The 20,497-nt window shown below is 46.2% G+C and overlaps 6 protein-coding genes across 6 annotated transcripts; all 6 read left to right on the top strand.

Moving 5' to 3' along the window:
* The first annotated feature begins 169 nt into the window (after nucleotides 1–169).
* Nucleotides 170–604, top strand: LOC136854327 (threonine-rich protein-like). The gene has a single exon (XM_067130625.1). The coding sequence runs from the start codon at nucleotides 170–172 to the stop codon at nucleotides 602–604; it is 435 nt and encodes a 144-aa protein (XP_066986726.1).
* Nucleotides 605–4,306: 3,702 nt separating this feature from the next.
* On the top strand, nucleotides 4,307–5,374 carry LOC136854326 (myb-like protein P). Its single transcript, XM_067130624.1, has one exon. The coding sequence runs from the start codon at nucleotides 4,307–4,309 to the stop codon at nucleotides 5,372–5,374; it is 1,068 nt and encodes a 355-aa protein (XP_066986725.1).
* Nucleotides 5,375–8,323: 2,949 nt separating this feature from the next.
* On the top strand, nucleotides 8,324–8,980 carry LOC136854325 (putative uncharacterized protein DDB_G0272516). The gene has a single exon (XM_067130623.1). The coding sequence runs from the start codon at nucleotides 8,324–8,326 to the stop codon at nucleotides 8,978–8,980; it is 657 nt and encodes a 218-aa protein (XP_066986724.1).
* A 383-nt stretch (nucleotides 8,981–9,363) lies between these two features.
* LOC136854324 (GATA zinc finger domain-containing protein 14-like) lies at nucleotides 9,364–11,371 on the top strand. The gene is made up of 3 exons (XM_067130622.1): nucleotides 9,364–9,588; nucleotides 9,701–10,082; nucleotides 10,281–11,371. The coding sequence occupies exons 1-3, from the start codon at nucleotides 9,364–9,366 to the stop codon at nucleotides 11,369–11,371; spliced, it is 1,698 nt and encodes a 565-aa protein (XP_066986723.1).
* Nucleotides 11,372–12,681: 1,310 nt separating this feature from the next.
* Nucleotides 12,682–16,486, top strand: LOC136854323 (uncharacterized protein DDB_G0283357-like). The gene is made up of 3 exons (XM_067130620.1): nucleotides 12,682–13,718; nucleotides 13,917–14,793; nucleotides 15,533–16,486. The coding sequence occupies exons 1-3, from the start codon at nucleotides 12,682–12,684 to the stop codon at nucleotides 16,484–16,486; spliced, it is 2,868 nt and encodes a 955-aa protein (XP_066986721.1).
* A 1,882-nt stretch (nucleotides 16,487–18,368) lies between these two features.
* On the top strand, nucleotides 18,369–18,986 carry LOC136854322 (probable serine/threonine-protein kinase dyrk1). The gene has a single exon (XM_067130619.1). The coding sequence runs from the start codon at nucleotides 18,369–18,371 to the stop codon at nucleotides 18,984–18,986; it is 618 nt and encodes a 205-aa protein (XP_066986720.1).
* Nucleotides 18,987–20,497: the final 1,511 nt, after the last annotated feature.

Genomic DNA, 20,497 nt, shown 5'->3' with positions numbered 1-20,497 from the left:
CATCGATATCAACTTCAACATCCCTTATGGCTAGCACACCAACAACATCAACAACTTCGACATCAACCTCAACATCCTGACAACAACAGCTACACCAACAACGCCAACAACTACATCGGTATCAACCATCCACGCTGACAACACAACAACAACTACACCAACAACGCCCATGTGGAGCCCTTCAATTTCGTCCGACACGCCCAACAACCTCGACAACAACAGCTACCAACAACGTCCAACTTCATCAACATCAACTTTTAAATCCTCGACAACAACAGCTACACCAACAACGTCAACAACTTCGCCGACATCAACTTCAACATCCACGCCGACAACAACCTCGACTACAATAGCTACACCAACAACGTCAACAACTTCATTGACATCAACTTCAACATCCACGCCAACAACAACCTTGACAACAGCTACACCAACCCATCAACAACTTCGCCGACGTCAACTTCAACATCCACGCCGACAACAACCTCACAACAACAGTTACACCAACAACGCTAACAACTTCATCGACATCAACTTCAACATCCACGACAACAACCTCGACAACAACAGCTACGCAACAACTATGCATCCAACAGCTTCGTGACATCAATCAGCATCCGCCGACAACAACCTCGACAACAACAGCTACACCAACAACGTCAACAACTTCACCGAGCATCAATTTCCAACATCCACGTCACAACAGCCTCGACAACAACAATAGCTGCACCAACAACGTCAACAACTTATTGACATCAACTTCAACAACATGCCAACGCCGACAACAACAGCTACTACCGACGCCAACAAGCTGATATCAACTTCAAACAGCCACGCCGTCAACAACCGCCGACATCAGCACCAACAACGCCAACAATCTATCGCAGCAACATCGACAACAACATAACAAATACCAACCAACAACTACGTCAACAGCTTCATCGCACATCAACTTCAACATTCACGCCGACAACAACTCGACAACAACGGCTACACCAACAACGCATCAACAACTACATAGGCATCAATCTTAGCATCCACGATAACAACTCGACAACAGCTACACCAACAATCGTCAACAACTTATTGACATCAACTTCAACATCCACGCCGACAACAACCTCGACAACAACGACACCAACAACCACGCTACAACAACTTCACCGACATCAACAACATCCACGCCGACAACAAGCAACATAGCTACACCAACAACAACAACTCGACATCAACTTCAACATCCACGCATAACAAACACCAACAGCTACAATTCAACAACCACGCCAACAACTTCGTCGACATCAACTTCAACATCCACGCTCACAACAACCTCGACAACAACAAAGCTACACCAGCAACGCGTCAACAAATTCATCGGACCATCAACTTCCAGCATCCACGCCGACAACAACCTCATTAAATAAACAGCTACACCAACAACCACGCCAACAAATCATCACATCAACTTCAACATCCACGACAACAACCTCGATAACAACAGCTACACCTAACGCCAACAACTTCATCGACATCAATCTAATCCACGCTAACACCAGCAGCACCAACAACGTCAACAACTTCATCGACATCAATCTTCAGCATCCACGCCGACAACCGCTACACTAACAACAACCACGGTCAACAGCTTCATCGACATCCAATCTCAACATCCACGCCACAACAACTCGACAACAGCTACACCAACAACGCCAACAACTACATCGACATCAACTTCAACATCCACCTGACAACAACCTCGGCAACAACAGCTACACCAACAAACGTCAACAACTTCGCTATCACTTCAATCCACGCTTGACGCGACAACAACAGTTACACCAACAATGTCAACAACTTTATCACACTTCAACATCCACGCCGACAACAACTCGACAACAACAGCTACACCAACAACCAACGCCAACACATCGACATCAATCTAAACATCCACGCCGCACAACAACCTCGACAACAACAGCTACACCAACAACGTCAACAACTTCATCGACATCAACTTCAACATCCACGACAACAACCTCGGACCTTAACGGCTAACAACAGCAACGACATCAACAACGCCAACAACTTCATCGGCGTCCATCAACTTCAACATCCACGCCAACACAACAACCTCGACAACAACGACCAACAATCCAACGCCCGACAGCTTCAACATCCACGCCGACACAAACAACAGCTGCACCAACAACGTCAACAACCCCATCAGCCATCAGCTAACATCCCACGCCAACAACCTCGACAACAATAGCTACACCAACAACCCGTCAACAACTTCGCCGACAATAACAGCTGGGCACTAATCAACGCCAACAACTTCCTCGATATCAACTCAACATCCACAGCAACCCGTCACAACAACTAGCCACACCAACAACGCTTCCATCATCGCATGCAACCCCAACATCCACTGGGCAACAACAGCTAGCACCAACAACCACGTCAGCAACTTCTATCGACAGCACCAACATCCACGCCACAACAACTCATAACAGCTACACCAACAATCCAACAACTTCATCGACATCAACCATCCGCGCCGAGCTACACCAACGTCAACTTCATCGGCGTCAACTTCAACATCCACGCCAACAACAGCCTCGAGGCAGTAGCTACACCAACAACCACATCAACAACTTCGCCGATTATCAACTTCAAGCATCCACGCTGACAACAAACTTACCTCAACAACGCCAACAACTTCATCGACATCAACTTCAACATCCACGCCGACAACAACCTCGACAACAACAGCTACACAAACAACGTCAACAACTTCACCGACATCAACTTCAACATCCACGCCGACAACAACCTCGACAACAACAGTTACACCAACAACGTCAACAACTTCATCGACATCAACTTCAACATCCACGCTGACAACAACCTCGACAACAACAGCTACACCAACAACGCTCACAACTTCATCTCATCGCCAGCATCAACTTCAACATCCCACTGACAACAACCTACATCCCGACAACAACAGCTACACTAACAACGCGTCAACAACTTCATCAACATCAATCATCAACATCCACGCCGACAACAACCTCGACAACAACAGCTACACCAACAACATCAACAACTTCATCGACATCAACTTCAACATCCCACGACAACAACCTCGACAACAACAGCTACCAACAACCACGCCAACAACTTCATCGACATCAACTTCACGTACACCAACAGCCCGTCAACAACTTCATCGACATCAACACAACAGCTACACCAACAATCGACAACAACTTCATACAACATCCTCGACAACAACAGCTACACCAACAACGTCAACAACTTCATCGACATCAACTTCAACATCCACGCCGACAACAACAGCTACACCAACAACCACGTCAACAACTTCATCGACATCAACTTCAACATCCACGCCGACAACAACTCGACAACAACAGCTACACCAACCAATCAACCCATCGACATCAACTTCAACATCCGCCGACAATCAACAACAGCTACACCAACAACGCAACAACTTATCGACAATCAACACGCCGACAACAGCTACACCAACAACCACGCCAACAGCTTCATCGACATCAACTTCAACATCCACGCCGACAACAACCTCGATAACAACAGCTACACCAACAACGTCAACAACTTCATCGCGACATCAACTTCAACATCCACGCCGACAACAACCTCAGACAACAACACAACAGCTACACCAACAACCGTCAACAACTTCATCGGACATCTTCAACATCCACGCCAACAACAACCTCGACAACAACAGCTACACCAACAACCACGTCAACAGCTACGTCGGCATCAACTTCCAACATCCACGACAACAACTCGACAACAACAGCTGCACAACAACGCCAACAACTTCATCGACATCAACTTCAAACATCCATGACAACAACCTCACAACAACAGCTGCACCAACAACCACATCAACAACTTCATCGACATCAACTTCAACATCCACGCCGACAACAAACAGCTGCACCAACAACGTCAACAACTTCATCGACATCAGCTTCAACATCCACGCCGACAACAACCTCGACAACAACAGCTACACCAACAAAACCCGTCAACAACGTCATCGCATCAGCTTCAACATCCACGCCGATAACAAACTCGGTTAAACAACAGATACACCAATACGTCAACAACTTCATCGACATCAACTTCAACATCCACACCGGCTAACAGCCTCGGCAATAACAGCTACACCAACAACGCCAACAACTTCATGGGCATCACCAACATCCGCTGACAACGGCCTCAATAACAAATAGCTACACCAATGTTCACGCGTCAACAACTTCATCGACATCAACTTCTAACATCCACGGCGCGAATAACAACCTCGACAACAACAGCTACAACAACGCGTCAACAACTTCATCGACATCAACCAGCATCCACGCCTAACAACAACCTGCGACAACAACAGCTACACCAACAACCACGCCAACAACTTCATCGATATCAACTTCAACATCCACGCCAACAACAACCTCGACAACAACAGCTACACCAACAACGCCAACAACTTCATCGACATCAACTCAACATCCACGCCGATAACCTCGATAACAACACCTACACCAACAACGTCAACAATCGATATCAACCAACATCCACGCCACAACAACCGGCCATGACCAACGCCGACAACAACCTCGATCAATCTCAACATCCACGCAACAACAGCTACACCTACAACAATGTCGCATCAACTCAACATCCACGCCGACAACGTGACAACAACAGCTACACCAACAACCACGCTAACAACTTCATCGACATCAACTGCTCACCGCCGACAACAACTCAACAACAAATAACTACACCAACAACGTCAACAACTTCATTGACATCAACTTCAACATCCACGCAGCCGACAACAACAGCTACACCAACAACCACGCCAACAACTTCATCGACATCAACAACATCCACGCCGACAACAACATCAACAACCACACCCATCCCAATGCTATCGACATCAACAACCTCGACAACAACAGCTACACCAACAACCACATCAACAACTTCATCGATCAACTTAACATCCACGCCGACAACAACCTCGACAACAACTACCCAACAACGCCAACAACTTCATCGATCAATAAATATCCAATACCGACAACAACTCGGACAACAGCACACCAACAACGCCAACAACTTATCGACATCAATCTCAACATCCACACAACAACCTCGACAACAACAGCTACACAACAACGTCAACAACTTCGCCGACATCAACTCAACATCCACGCCGACAACAAGCCGCCGACAGCTACACCAACAACGCCAACAACTTCATCGACATCAACTTCAACATCCGCCAACAACAACTTGACAACAACAGCTACACCAACAACCACGCCAACAATCATCGAACATCAACTTCAACATCCACGCCGACAACAACCTCGGCTAGCATCAGTTCAACAACAACGCTAACAACATCGATATCAATCTCAACATCCACGCCGACAAATAACCTCGACAACAACAGCTTTACCAACAACCACGCTAACAACTTCTCATCGTACATCAACTTCAACATCCACGCCACAACAACCTCAACCTTAACCTCGTGACAGCTACGCAACAACGTCAACAACTTCATCGACATCAACTTCAACATCCACGCCGACAATAACCTCGATAAATAACAGCTACACAAACAACGCCAACAACTTCATGACATCAACTTCAACATCCACGACAACAACTCGACAACAACAGCTACACCAACAACGCCAACAACTCAACTTCAACATCCACACTGACAACAACTCGACAACAACAGCTACACCAACAACCAGCAACAACCATCAATCACCAGCATCCACGCCGGCAACCCGACAACAACAGCTACACCAACAACCACGCTACCAATCTCAACATCCACGCCAACAACTCGACAACAGCAGCTACACCAACAACGCCAACGTCACATCAACTTGTGACCATCCACGCCTATTAAATAACTCTCGCCAGTTACACCAACAACATCAACAACTTCATCGACATCAACTTCAACATCCACAGTCAACCCGATAACAACAGCTTCTCAACAACTACCGCCAACAACTTCATCGCTTCAACATCCACGCCGACAACAACCTGCGACAACAACAGCTACACCAACAACGCCAACAACTTCATCGACATCAACTTCAACATCCACGCTGACAACAATCCTCAACAGCAACAGCTACACCAACAACAACGTCAACAACTTCATCAACATCAACTTCAACATCCACGCCGACAACAACCTTCGACAACAACAGCTACACCAATAACGCCAACAACTTCATCGACATCAACTTCAACATCCACGCCGACAACAACCTCGACGTCAACAGCTACACCAACAACTACGTCAACAACTTCATCACATCAACTCAACATCCACGCCGACAACATCATTAACAACAGCTACACCAACGACAACAATCTCATCGACATCAATCTTCAACATCCACCAACAGCGGCCAACAGCTACACCAACAACGCCAACAATCAATATCAAAACATCCACGACAACAACCTCGACACCAACAACCACACCAATCAGCGTCAATCAATCTCAACATCGACATCAGCTTCAACATCCCACCAACAACGCTAACAATCACCGACATCAACAACATCCACTGGCTAACAACTCTCGACACAACAGCTCAACAACCACGCCAACAACTTCATCGACATCAACTTCAACATCCTGACGACAACTCGGCTAACACCACCAACAACGTCAATTCGCCGACATCAACTTCAACATCCACGCCGACAACAACCTCGACAACAACAGCTACACCAACAACCACGCCAACAACTTCATCGACATCAACTTTCAACATCCACGACCGACAACAACCTCGCGACAACAACAGCACCAACAACGTCAACAACTTCATCGACATCAACTCAACATCCACACTGACAACAACTAACACCAACAACTATCGCCAACAGAATATCCACCAACAACCACGCCAACGGCTATCGACATCAATCTTCAACATCCACGTCATAACAACTCTCAACAACAACAGCTACACCAACAACGTCAACAACCATCGATATCAACTTCAACATCCGACAACAACCTCGACAAAACAACAGCTACACAACAACGCCAACAACTTCATCGACATCAACTTCAACATCCACGCTTGACAACAACTCGACAACAACAGCTACACTAACAACCACGCCAACAACTTTATCGACATCAACTTCTTCAACATCCACGCCGATAACAACCTCGACAACAACAGCTACACCAACAACAACGTCAACAACTTCATCAACATCAACTTCAACATCCACCCGACAACAACAGACTCGACAGCTAACAACTACACCAACAACGTCAAATTAACAACCATTGCTTCAACTTCAACTCCACACAACAACATCCCAACAACCACGCCAACAACTTCATCGACATCAATCAACAACCACCAACCTCGACAACAACAACAACTACACCAACAACGTCAACAACAACCATCGAATAACAACAGCTACACCAACAACCACGTCCGCAACAGCACAACAACAGCTTCAACAACAACGTCAACAACTTCACAACAACATCAACTTCAACATCCACGCCAACAACAACCTCGACAACAACAGCTACACCAACAACCACGTCAACATCTTCATCGGCATCAATCAAACCACGACAACAACCTCGGCAACAACAACAACTACACCAACAACGCTGCCAACAACTCGACATCAACTTCAACAACCACGCCGACAACAACTCGACAACAACAGCTTCAACAACCGCCAACAACTTCATTGACATCAACTTCAACAATCAACAACCACGATAACAACAACTACACAACCTGCAACCCCTGACAACAACAGCTACACCAACAACCACGTCAACAACTTCATCGACATCAACATCAACTTCAACAACAACCCAACAACAACAGCTACACCAACAACGTCAACAACTTCATGACATCAATCTTCAACATCCACGCCGACATCTCGACAACAACAGCTACACTAACAACCACGCCAACAACTTCATCGACATCAACTTCAACAACCCAACAACAACGGTCAACAACGCCAACAATCGCTCGACAACAACTCGACAACAATCCGACAACAACCTCGCCAACAACTTCAGCTCAACCAACAACCACGTAACAACAACTACATAACATCAACTTCCAACATCCACGCCCAACAACAACCTGACAACAACAGCACCAACAACGTCAACAACTTCATCGACATCAAACTTCAACATCCACGCATGATAACAACCTCGACAACAACAGCAACACCAACACCAGCTAACTTCATCGACATCAACTTCAACAATCCACGCCAACAACAACCTCGACAACAACAGCTACACCAACAACGCCAAACAACTTCATCGACATCAACATCAACAACCCACAACAACAACCTTGACAACAACAACAGCTACACCAACAACCACGCCAACAACTTCATCGACATCAACTTCAACAACCACGACGACAACAACTCGACAACAACAGCTACACCAACAACCACGCCAACAACTTCATCGACATCAACTTCAACATCCACGCCCGACAACAACCTCGACAACAGCAGCTACACCAACAAACGTCAACAACTTCATCGGCATCAACTTCAGCATCACGACAACAACTCGACAACAACAGCTACACCAACAACATCAACAACTTCATCGACATCAATCTTCAACATCCACGCTGACAACAAACTCGACAACAACAGCTACAATTACCAACCAGCGTCAACAACTTCGCCGACATCAACTTTAACATCCACGCCGACAACAACTCACAACAACAGCTACACCAACAACGTCAACAACTTCATTCATCAATCCTCAACATCCAGACAACAACCTCGACAACAACAGCTACACCAACAACGTCAACAACTTCATTGACATCAACTTCAACATCCACGCCCGACAATCAACCTAACAATCACGACAGCAACATCGCATCAACCAACAACCCGTCCAACAACCGAAGAACAACAGTTACACCATCAACGCTTCAACTTCATCGCATATCCCATCCACGACAGCAACCTCACAACAACAGCTACACCAACAACGCCCAACTTCATTGACTTCTAACTTCAACATCGACAACAACTCGATAACAACAGCGAAGCACCAACAATGTCATCCCATCGCATCTTCAACATCCACGGCCAACAACTGCTACACCAACAACCATCGCCACAACAAGCTCGACACCAACATCCACGTCAACAAGCTACTAATTCAACAACGCCATCAACCTCATCAATCTCAACATCCGCATGACAACAACAGTTACAGCAACAACCACGCCAACAACTTCATCGACATCAATCAACATCCACACCGATATCAACTTCAACAACTCCCAACGCTGCCAACAACTTCATCGACAACAAACAACTACATCACAACCACGTCCAACAACTTCATCGACATCAACTTCTAACATCGACAACAACAACCTCGACAACAACAGCTACACCAACAACGTCAACAACTTCATCGTGGACATCAACTTCAACATCCACGCGACAACAACCGACAACAAACAGCTACACCAATAACGCCAACAACTTCATCAACATAACTTCAACATCCACGCCACACAACAACTAGACAACAACAGCTACACCACCAACGCTAACAACTTCATCGACATCACCAACATCCACGCCACAACAACCCGACAACAACAGCTACACCAACAACAATAACACATCCTTCAACATCCACGCCAACAACAACTTGACAACAACAGCAACAACCACAACAACGTCATCGCATATCAACTTCAACATCCACGACAACCATCGGCTCAACAATGTCAATCCGCCACTTAACATCCACGCCGCACAACAACCTCGACAACAACAGCTACGCAACAACCCATCAACAACTACATCGGCATCAGCTTCGGCATCCACGCCGATAACAACTCGACAACAACAGCTACACCAACAACGCCAACAACTACATCGACATCAATCTCAACATCCACGTCCGACAACAACAACATCCAGCTTACACCAAGCGTACCAACAGCTCAACATCACTTCAACATCCACAACAAACAGCTACAGCTACCAACAACACGTCAACAACTAATCGACATCAACTTCAACATCCACGACCAACAACAACTCGACAACAACAGCTACACCAACAACGTCAACAACTTCATCGACATCAACTTCAGCATCCACAACTGACCAACAACCACGTCCCAACAACTTCAACGACACCAACTTCAACATCCACGCTACACCAACAACGTCCCATCGACATCAACTTCAACAGCACGACAACAACGCTCAACAACATCGACCATCAACGTCAACAGCTCACACCAACAACCACGCGACAACAGCTACGCAACGCGTTCAACAACATCGACGCATCAACAGCATCCACGCCAACCAACAACGCCAACAACTTCATCGACATCACTTCAACAGCTACACCAACAACCACAGCTACACCAACAACTTCATCGACATCAACTTCAACATCCACCTCGACAACCAACAGCTGCACCAACAACTCGTCCAGCAACTTCATCGACATCAACTTCAAGCATCACGTACGACAACAACTCCGACAACAAACAGCTACACCAACAACCACGCCAACAACTTCATCGACATCAACTCAACATCCACACGACAACAACCTAAACAGCAACAGCTACACAAACAACGCCAACAACTTCATGACATCAACTTCAACATCCACGACAACAACCGACTAAACAACAGTTACACCAACAACGCCAACCTCGATCAAACAATATCCACGCTGCCAACCGACAACAACAGCTACACCAACAACAACAACTCGCCGACATCAGCTCAACATCCACGCCGACAACAACTCGACAACAACAGCTACACCAACAAGTCCAACAACTTCAACATCCACGCCAACAACAACCTCGACAACAGCAGCTACACCAACAACGCCAACAACTTGATCAACATGCAACACAACCACGACAACAAGAAAGCTACACCAACAACATCAACAACAGCATCCCATCAACTTCAACAACCACGCCAGCAACAAGCAACAGCTACACCAACAACAACCACGACAACAACGCCGACATCAACTTCAACATCAACAACGCCAACAACTTCCGACATCAACCTGCGACACAGCAACAGCTACACCAACAGCGTGTCAACAACTTCATCGACATCAACTTCAACATCCACGCTGACAACAACCTCGACAACACCAACGTCAACAGCTCATCGACATCAACAACAGCTGACAACAACGCGATAACAACGCTTCAACATCAATCCGACATCAACTTCAACATCCACGCCGACAACAACCTCGACAACAACAGCTACACCAACAACGTCAACAACTTCATCAACAACTTCAACTGACATCCGCTTCGACAACATCCACGCCGGCAACAACAGTCAACTTCATCAACATCGCTGACAACACCAACAACGCCACCAACAACCTCAACATCCAACGCCGACAACAACCCGACAACAACAGCTAACACGCTCAACAACTTCGCCAACATCCACGCCGACAACAAACTCAACATCAACAGCTGGCACCAACAATCAACAACTTCCGACATCAACTTCAACATACACGCCGACACAACCTCGACAACAACAGCTACACCAACAACCACGCCAACAAACTTCATCGACATCAATCAACATCCACGCCGACAACAGCACCTCGACACAACAACGCCAACTACTTCATCGACATCAACTTCAACATCCACGCCACAACAACCTCAACAACAACAGCTACATCAACAAACTACCGCCAACAACTTCAACATCTCAACAACCACGATAACAACCTCGCTAACACCACCAACAACGCCAACAACTTCATCGACATCAACTTCAACATCCACGCTGACAACAACCTCGACAACAACAGCCACCAACAACGCCAACAACGTCACATCAACTTCGCCGACATCCAACTTCAGCACACCAATAACGCGCATCGATATCGACAACATCCTGCGACAACAACCTCAATACAACAGCAACCAACAACGTCAACTTCATCGACATCAACTTCAACATCCACGCGCGCAACAAACTCGACAACAACAGCTACACCAACAATCAGCAACTTCATCGACATCAACTCAACATCCATCACAACAACTCGACAACAACAGCTACACAACAACGCTACAACTTCATCAATCAATCTTCAACATCCACGCCAACAACAACTCGACAACAACATCCCAACCACTTCAACATCATCGTAAACAACATCCTGCGACAACAACAGCTACCAACAACGCCATCAACTTCATCGTCAACACCCACGCTGACAAATAAACTCACAACAACAACTACACCAACAACGAGCTCATCGACATCAACTTCAACACATCCACGCCAACACAGCTACACCAACAACCACGCATCTATCACATCGACCAACATCCACGCCGATAACAACCTCGATAATAACAGCTACACTAACAACGTCAACAACTTCATCAACATCAACTTCAACATCCACGCCGACAACAAACATCCAACGCCAACAACTTCATCGCATATCAATCTCAACATCCTTCTATTACCATGACAACAACAGCTACAGCCGTCCCAACAACTTTACCGACATCAACTTCTAACATCCACGCAACAACAACCTTGGTTAACAACAGCCACCAACCACATCAACAACTTCATCGACATCAACTTCAACATCCAGCCCTAATAACAACCTCAACAACAGTTCAACAATGTCATCAACTTCATCGACATCTTCAACATCCGACAACAACCTCGACAACAACAGCTACCAACAACGTCATGTCAGCTTCATCGACATCAACTTCAACATCCACGCCAACAACAACCTGCGACAGCAACAGCTACACCAACAACCTGCCAACAACTTCATCGACATCAGCTTCAACAACCCGGACAACAACAGCTACACCAACAACGTCAACAACTTCATTGACATCAACTTCATCCATGCCGACAACAACCTCGATAACAACAGCATCAACAACCATGTCAACAACATCGCCATCCCAACAACCTCGACAACAACAGCACCAGCAACCCGTCAACAACTTCATCGACATCAACTTCAACATCCAACTCCTCGATAAACAACGACAGCAACCGCCAATTTTTATCGCATATCAACTTCAAATATCCACGACAACAACCTCACACAACAACACACCAACAACGCCAACAACTTCGCCGACATCAACTTCAACATCCACGACAACAACCTGCAACAACAGCTGCATAACAACGTCAACAATCATTGACATCAACTTCAACATCCACGACAACAACCTCGACAACAACAGCTACACCAACAACCACAACAACTTCATCGACATCAACCAACATCCACGCCGACAACAACCCGACAACAACAGCTACACCAACAACGCGTCAACAATCCACTGTCACAACAACATCAACAACCACGCCAACTTCAGCATCAATCAACCAACAACTCCCACACAACAACAGCTACACCAACCTGGGCACCATCGCAACCAGCAACCTGACAACAACAGCTACACCAACAACCACGCTAACAACTCCGCCATCAATCTCAACATCCACGCTCGACAACAGCAACCTCGGCAACAACAGATGCACCAACAAGCCAACAACGTCCAATCAACTTCAACATCCACGCCGACATCAACCTCAACAACCACCTAAACAACGCCAACAACTCATCGATCAGCATCCACGCCACAACAACCGCTACACCAACAACCACGGCAACAAAGCTCATCGGCATCAACAACAGCGTTCAACAACCTCGACAACAACAGCTCAACTTCAACAACATCACGACATCAACAACAACCAACAACGACAGCAACAGTTAGCTACACCAACAACGCCAACAACTTCATCGACATCAACTTCAAACATCCACGCCGAAACAGCCTCGACAACAACAGCTACACCAACAACGCCAACAACTTCATTGACATCAATCTTCGGCATCCACGCCAGCAACAACCTCGACAACAACAGCTGCACCAACAACCACGTCAACAACTTCGCCGACATCAGCTTCGGCATCGACAACAACGTCGACAACAACAGCTACACCAACAACGCCAACAACTTATCGACATCAACTTCAACACCACTGACAACACTCTGGCGTCAACAGCTTCACCAACAACCACGCCAACAACTCATCAACATCAACATCCACGCCGACAACAAACTCAGACAACAACAGCTACACCAACAACGCCAACAACTTCATCGACATCAACTTTCAACATCCACGCCAACGACAACAACAGCTACACCAACAACCGCGTCAACAACTTCATCCATCAACTTCAACAACATCAACTAACAGCTACACCAACAACAACAACAACAGCTACACCACGCCAACTTCGCCGACATCAACTTCAACATCCACGCGACAACAACCCCGACAACAACAGCTACCAACATACGTCCAACAACTTCCGACATCAACTTCCAACATCCGACAACGTGACCAACAACCACGCCAACAACTTCATGACTGCACCAACATCCACGCCCGTCAACAACAACAATGCACCAACAACGCTAACAAATCGACATCAACTCAACATCCACGCCGACAACAACCTCACAACAGCAATCAACAGCTACAACTTCTTACCATCAACCGCGTCAACAACCTCGACAACAACAGTCACCAAATAAATCCACGCCAACAACTTATCGACATCAATCCGAACATCCACAACAACCTCGCCATAACACACTAACAACGCTCATCACATCAACAACCCGCGACAACAAACAACAGCCACACCAACAACATCATCAACATCAACTTCAAACACGACAACAACCTCGACGACAGCAACAGCAACACCAACAACGTCACAACAACCTCGACAACAACAGCTCAACAACGCCAACAACTTCATCATCAATCTCAACATCCCACGCCGACAACAACAGCTCGACAACTTAGCACATCAGCTCAACACCAACAACAACAGCTCTAACAACAACAACTTATCCACGCCAACAACAAACCTCGGCCAACATCAGCTATACCAACAACCATCTAACAACTTCATCGATATCAACAACATCCACACGACAACATGACAACAGATACACAACAACGCCAACAACTTCATCGACATCAACTCTCAACATCCACACCGACAAACAACTTCATCTACACCAACAATCAACAACCGACATCAACAACATCCACGCTGACAACAACAACGAATTCAACAACCTCGACATCAACAGCGCTACACCAACAACGTAACAACAGCTACACCAACAACGCCAACAACTTTATCGAACAACTCTAACATTCACGCCGACAACAACCTCGACAACAACATACACCAACAACGCCAACAACATCACTTCAACATCCACGCCAACAACAACACGTAAATAGCACACCAACAACGGGTCAACAACCATCGACCACTTCAACATCCACGACAACAACCAAGCTACACTAACAACGCACAACTTCATCGACATCAACTTCAACATCCACGCCAACAACAACATACCAACCAACAACGTATCAACTTCAACATCCATCACAACAACATACACCAACAACGCCAACAACTTCATCATCAACTTCAACATCCACGCCGACAACAACCTCGACAACAACAGACTCAACAACCAACAACCATCGACATCAACTTCAAATCCACGCCGACAACAACATCAGCTTCAACATCACGTAATCAACCAACATCCACAACAACAGCTACCAAATCATCAAGCAACAACAACAACAACAACGCCAACAACATCGACATTCAAACAACAGCTACACCAACAACCACGCCAAACAACTTCATCGACATCAACAACATCCACCAACAACCTCGACCAGCCACCTCAACAACGTCAACAATCTCAACATCCACGCCGACAACAACAACAACAGCATCCAACAACGTCAACAACTTCATCGACATCAACTTCAACATCCACGCTAACACAACCAACAACAGCGCGTCAACAACTTCATCGCATATCGACTTCAACATCACAACCTCGAATACAACAACAGCTACACCAACAACGCCGACAACATCGCATAGCAGCTACAACCAGCAACAACAGCTACACCAACAACCACGTCAACAACTTCAACATCAATCTCAACATCCACGCCGACAACACAACAACAGTTACACCAAATAACGCCAATAACTTCATCGACATCAACTTCAACATCCCGTCAACAAACAGCGTACAACCACGTCAACAACTTCTAATCATCAACATCCACACCGGACAAATAACCTATAACAACAGCTACACCAACAACGCCAACAACTCGACATCAATCTCAACCTCGACAACAACAGCTCAACAACGCTAACAACTTCTATTATCAACTTAACATCCACTTCAACATCCCATACAACAGTTACACCAACCAGACATCAACTTCAACATCCACGCGACAACAAACAACAGCTACACCAAACAACCCGTCCATCAAGCAATCTTCGCCAACATCAGCCGCACCAACAAACAATCTCAACATCCACGCCAACAACAACCAACAGCAGACAACAACAACTACCATCAACTTCAACATCCACGCCACAACAACAGCTACACCAACAACGCCAACAACTTCATCGACAACAACATCCACACCAACAACCTCGACAACAACAGCTACACTAACAATCGCCAACATCGATCATCAACTTCAACATCCACAACAACCGCTACAACAACCCAACAACTTCAACAACGGCTACCAACAACAGTCAACAACGCCAACTTGACATCAACTCAACATCCATCAACTTCGATAACAACAGCTCAACAACGCCGTTAACAACTTCAACATCCACGCCAACAACAAATAGCTACACCAACAACCACGCCAACAACTTCATCGACATCAACTTCAACATCCACGCTGACAACAACATAACAGTTTCACAACGCCAACAACTTCATCGACCAACTTCAACATCCTCGACAACTGAACAACAGCTACACCAACAACCACGCCAACAACTTCATTCAACATCCACGCCTGTCGACATCACCAACATCCAACTTCATCGACATCAACTCAACGACAACAACCCACAACAACAGCAACAACAACGCTTAACAACTTTCACCAACATCGAATATCCGTCAACAACAATCCCTCACACCGACCACGCCAACAATCTCATCGACATCAACATCACGTACACCAACAACGCTTGACAACATCAGCTCAACATCCAACAACCCGTCAACAACAACAGCTATCCAAACAACCACGCCAACAACTTCATCACATCAATCCCAACATCCAACAACACCTCGACAACAACAGCTACACCAACAACGCCAACAACTTCATCGACATCAACCAACATCCACACCGACGACAATCAACTTCAACAACGCCAAACAACTTCATCGACATCAACTTCAACATCCACGCTGACAACAAACAACAGCTACACCAGCAACCACGCTAACGCCATCATAAACATCCAACAACTTCATCAACAACACACCTCAACTTCAACATCCAACGACATCAACCGATCCACGACAACAACAGCTCACCAACAACAGCTCGACATCAACAACATCCACACCAACAACAACGACAACAACAGCTACACCAACAACGCCTTCAATCGACATCAACTTCAAATATTCACTCGACAACAACAGCTACTAACCAACAACGTCAACGACATCAACGTCACACGCCGACAACAACAGCTACAAACAACCACGCCAACAACTTCATCGACATCAACTATCCAACAACAACAGCTACACCAATAACAACCTTCATCGACATCAACTTCAAATTACCGACAACAACCTCGACAACAACAGCTACACCAACAACCACGCCAACAACAATCAACTTTCAACATCCACGCCGACATCAACAACTACACCAACAACGCCCAACTTCATTGACATCAACAACAACCTCGACAACAACAGCAGCTACACCAACAACGTCACTTCAACATCCAACAACATCGCACCAACAATCAACAAGCATCACTTCAACGCCGCACAACAACAGCTACACCAACAACAACAACTTCATCGACATCAACAGCTAACATCCAACAACAATCACAACAACAGCTACACCAACAACGCCAACAACTTCATCGACATCAACATCCGCCAAGCAACAACCTAGCTACACCAACGCCAACAACTACGACATCAATCTTCGGGCCATCCACGCCGCACAACACAACAACAGCTTCATGATCGACATCAACATTCAACAACACCTCGACAACAACAACAACAACGCCTCTCGATCAACCATCCACGATTGCACCAACAACAGCTACACCAACAACACAACTTCATCGACATCAACTTCAACATCCACACCGACAACAACCTCGACAAACAACACCAACGCCAACAACTTCATCGTCAACCAACATCCACGCCGACATCAACTCGACAACAGCTACACCAACAACCACGTCAACAACTTCATCGACATCAACTTCAACATCCACGGCAACAACCTCACACAGCACACCAACAACGTCGCCAACAACTTCATCGACATCAACTTCATCCACAATCCGACAACAACAGCTACACAACAACCTCAACAACAATCAACTTCAACATCCAGCACAACAACAAACAACAGTTACACCAACAACGCAACAACTTCATCACATCAACAACCTGACAACAACCTCGATAACAACAGCTACACCAACAACAACAGCCATCAACATCCACATAGTCAACCAAGCAACAACAGCTACACCAACAACCACGCCAACAACTTCAATATCCACGCTAACAACAACTCAACAGCACAATTCTTCAACTTCATCGACATCAATCTCATCTAACACCAACAACGCCAACAATGACAATCAACTTCAACATCCACGGCAACAACAACCTCGACAACAACAGCTACACCAACAACCAACTTCGACATCAACTTCAACATCCACGCCGCAACTTCAACAACCACGCCAACAACTTCATCGACAGCATCCGATAACAACAAACAACAGCTACACCGACAACAACTTATCGACATCAACTTCAACATCCACGCGTCACAACAACAAACAGCTACACCAACAACGCCAATAAACGATCGCATCAACTTCAACATCCACGCCAACAACAACCTCGGACAACAACAGCTACACCAACAAACGCAACAACTTCATCGACATCAACAACATCCACGGCTATAAGACAACAGTTCAGCCAACAACAACAACCATGTTGACAACAACCCTAACAACAGCTCAGCAGTAACAACAACAACCAACTTGACAGAAGCAGCAGCAACATCCACGCTGACAGAACAGCAGCTACACCAACAACTACACAGAACAGCAGCGCCAACAACCACGCTGACAGAAGCAGCATCCACACCAACAACCATGCTGACAGAAGCAGCAGCAACAACATGCTGACAGCAGTTGACGAACATGCCACGCCAACAACTAACATCGACAACATCCATCAACAGCTACACCAACAACCAACTGACGCATCGAGCAACAACCATGCTGACTGACAACCAACAACCATGCTGACAGAAGCAACAGCTACACCAACAACCATGCTGACAACAGCTACATCAACATCATGCTGACAGAAGCATCAGCACAACAACAACCACGCGACAGAACAACAGCTAAGCTTCAACAACACCAACAACCATCCATCAACTGGGACATAGCAGCTACACCAACAACCATGCTGACAGAAGCAGCAGCTACCAACAACCATGCTGACAGAAGCATCGACATCAGCAACATCCAGCAGCTACACAACAACCTTGACAGAAGCAACAGCTACACCAACAACCACGCTGGACAGAAGCAGCAGCTACCATCCACCATCCGACAACCATGCAACAACCATGCTGACACAACAGCAGCTACACCAACAACCATCCTGACAGAACAAGCAACAACAGCTACACCAACAACCATGCATGACAGAAGCAACAGCTACACCAACAACCATCTGACAGAACAACAGCTACACCAACAACCATGCTGACAGAAGCAACAGCTACACCAACAACCATGCTGACAGAAGCAGCAGCTACACCAACAACCATCCTGACAGAACCAACAGCTACACCAACAACCATGCTGACAGAAGCAACAGCTACACCAACAACCATGCTGACAGAAGCAGCAGCTACACCAACAACCTGACAGAAGCAGCAGCTACACCAACAACCATGCTGGACAGAAGCAGCAGCTACACCAACAACCATGCTGACAGAAGCTGCGTCAACAACCATGCTGACAGAAGCACAGCTACACCAACAACCATGCTGACAGAAGCAAACAGCTACACCAACAACCATGCTGACAGAAGCAAC

This window comes from Macrobrachium rosenbergii, chromosome 29 (genome assembly GCF_040412425.1).
Source record: "Macrobrachium rosenbergii isolate ZJJX-2024 chromosome 29, ASM4041242v1, whole genome shotgun sequence".
Classification (NCBI taxonomy): Eukaryota; Metazoa; Arthropoda; class Malacostraca; order Decapoda; family Palaemonidae; genus Macrobrachium; species Macrobrachium rosenbergii.
Note: the sequence above shows the minus strand (reverse complement) of the source record. Positions and strands in the feature narration are given on the sequence as shown.

What these genes read in the sequence shown, in the direction of transcription:
- LOC136854327 (XM_067130625.1), top strand. Translation starts at nt 170, where the DNA reads ATGTGGAGCCCTTCAATTTCGTCCGACACGCCCAACAACCTCGACAAC.
- LOC136854326 (XM_067130624.1), top strand. Translation starts at nt 4,307, where the DNA reads ATGTTCACGCGTCAACAACTTCATCGACATCAACTTCTAACATCCACG.
- LOC136854325 (XM_067130623.1), top strand. Translation starts at nt 8,324, where the DNA reads ATGATAACAACCTCGACAACAACAGCAACACCAACACCAGCTAACTTC.
- LOC136854324 (XM_067130622.1), top strand. Translation starts at nt 9,364, where the DNA reads ATGACAACAACAGTTACAGCAACAACCACGCCAACAACTTCATCGACA. An exon ending in ACAACGTCAACAACTTCATC is followed by an intron (nt 9,589 to 9,700) that starts GTGGACATCAAC and finishes CACAACAACTAG; the next exon opens with ACAACAACAGCTACACCACC. An exon ending in ACATCAATCTCAACATCCAC is followed by an intron (nt 10,083 to 10,280) that starts GTCCGACAACAA and finishes CATCAACTTCAG; the next exon opens with CATCCACAACTGACCAACAA.
- LOC136854323 (XM_067130620.1), top strand. Translation starts at nt 12,682, where the DNA reads ATGACAACAACAGCTACAGCCGTCCCAACAACTTTACCGACATCAACT. An exon ending in GCTCGACAACAGCAACCTCG is followed by an intron (nt 13,719 to 13,916) that starts GCAACAACAGAT and finishes CGACAACAACAG; the next exon opens with CTCAACTTCAACAACATCAC. An exon ending in CAACAACCTCGACAACAACA is followed by an intron (nt 14,794 to 15,532) that starts GTCACCAAATAA and finishes ACACGTAAATAG; the next exon opens with CACACCAACAACGGGTCAAC.
- LOC136854322 (XM_067130619.1), top strand. Translation starts at nt 18,369, where the DNA reads ATGATCGACATCAACATTCAACAACACCTCGACAACAACAACAACAAC.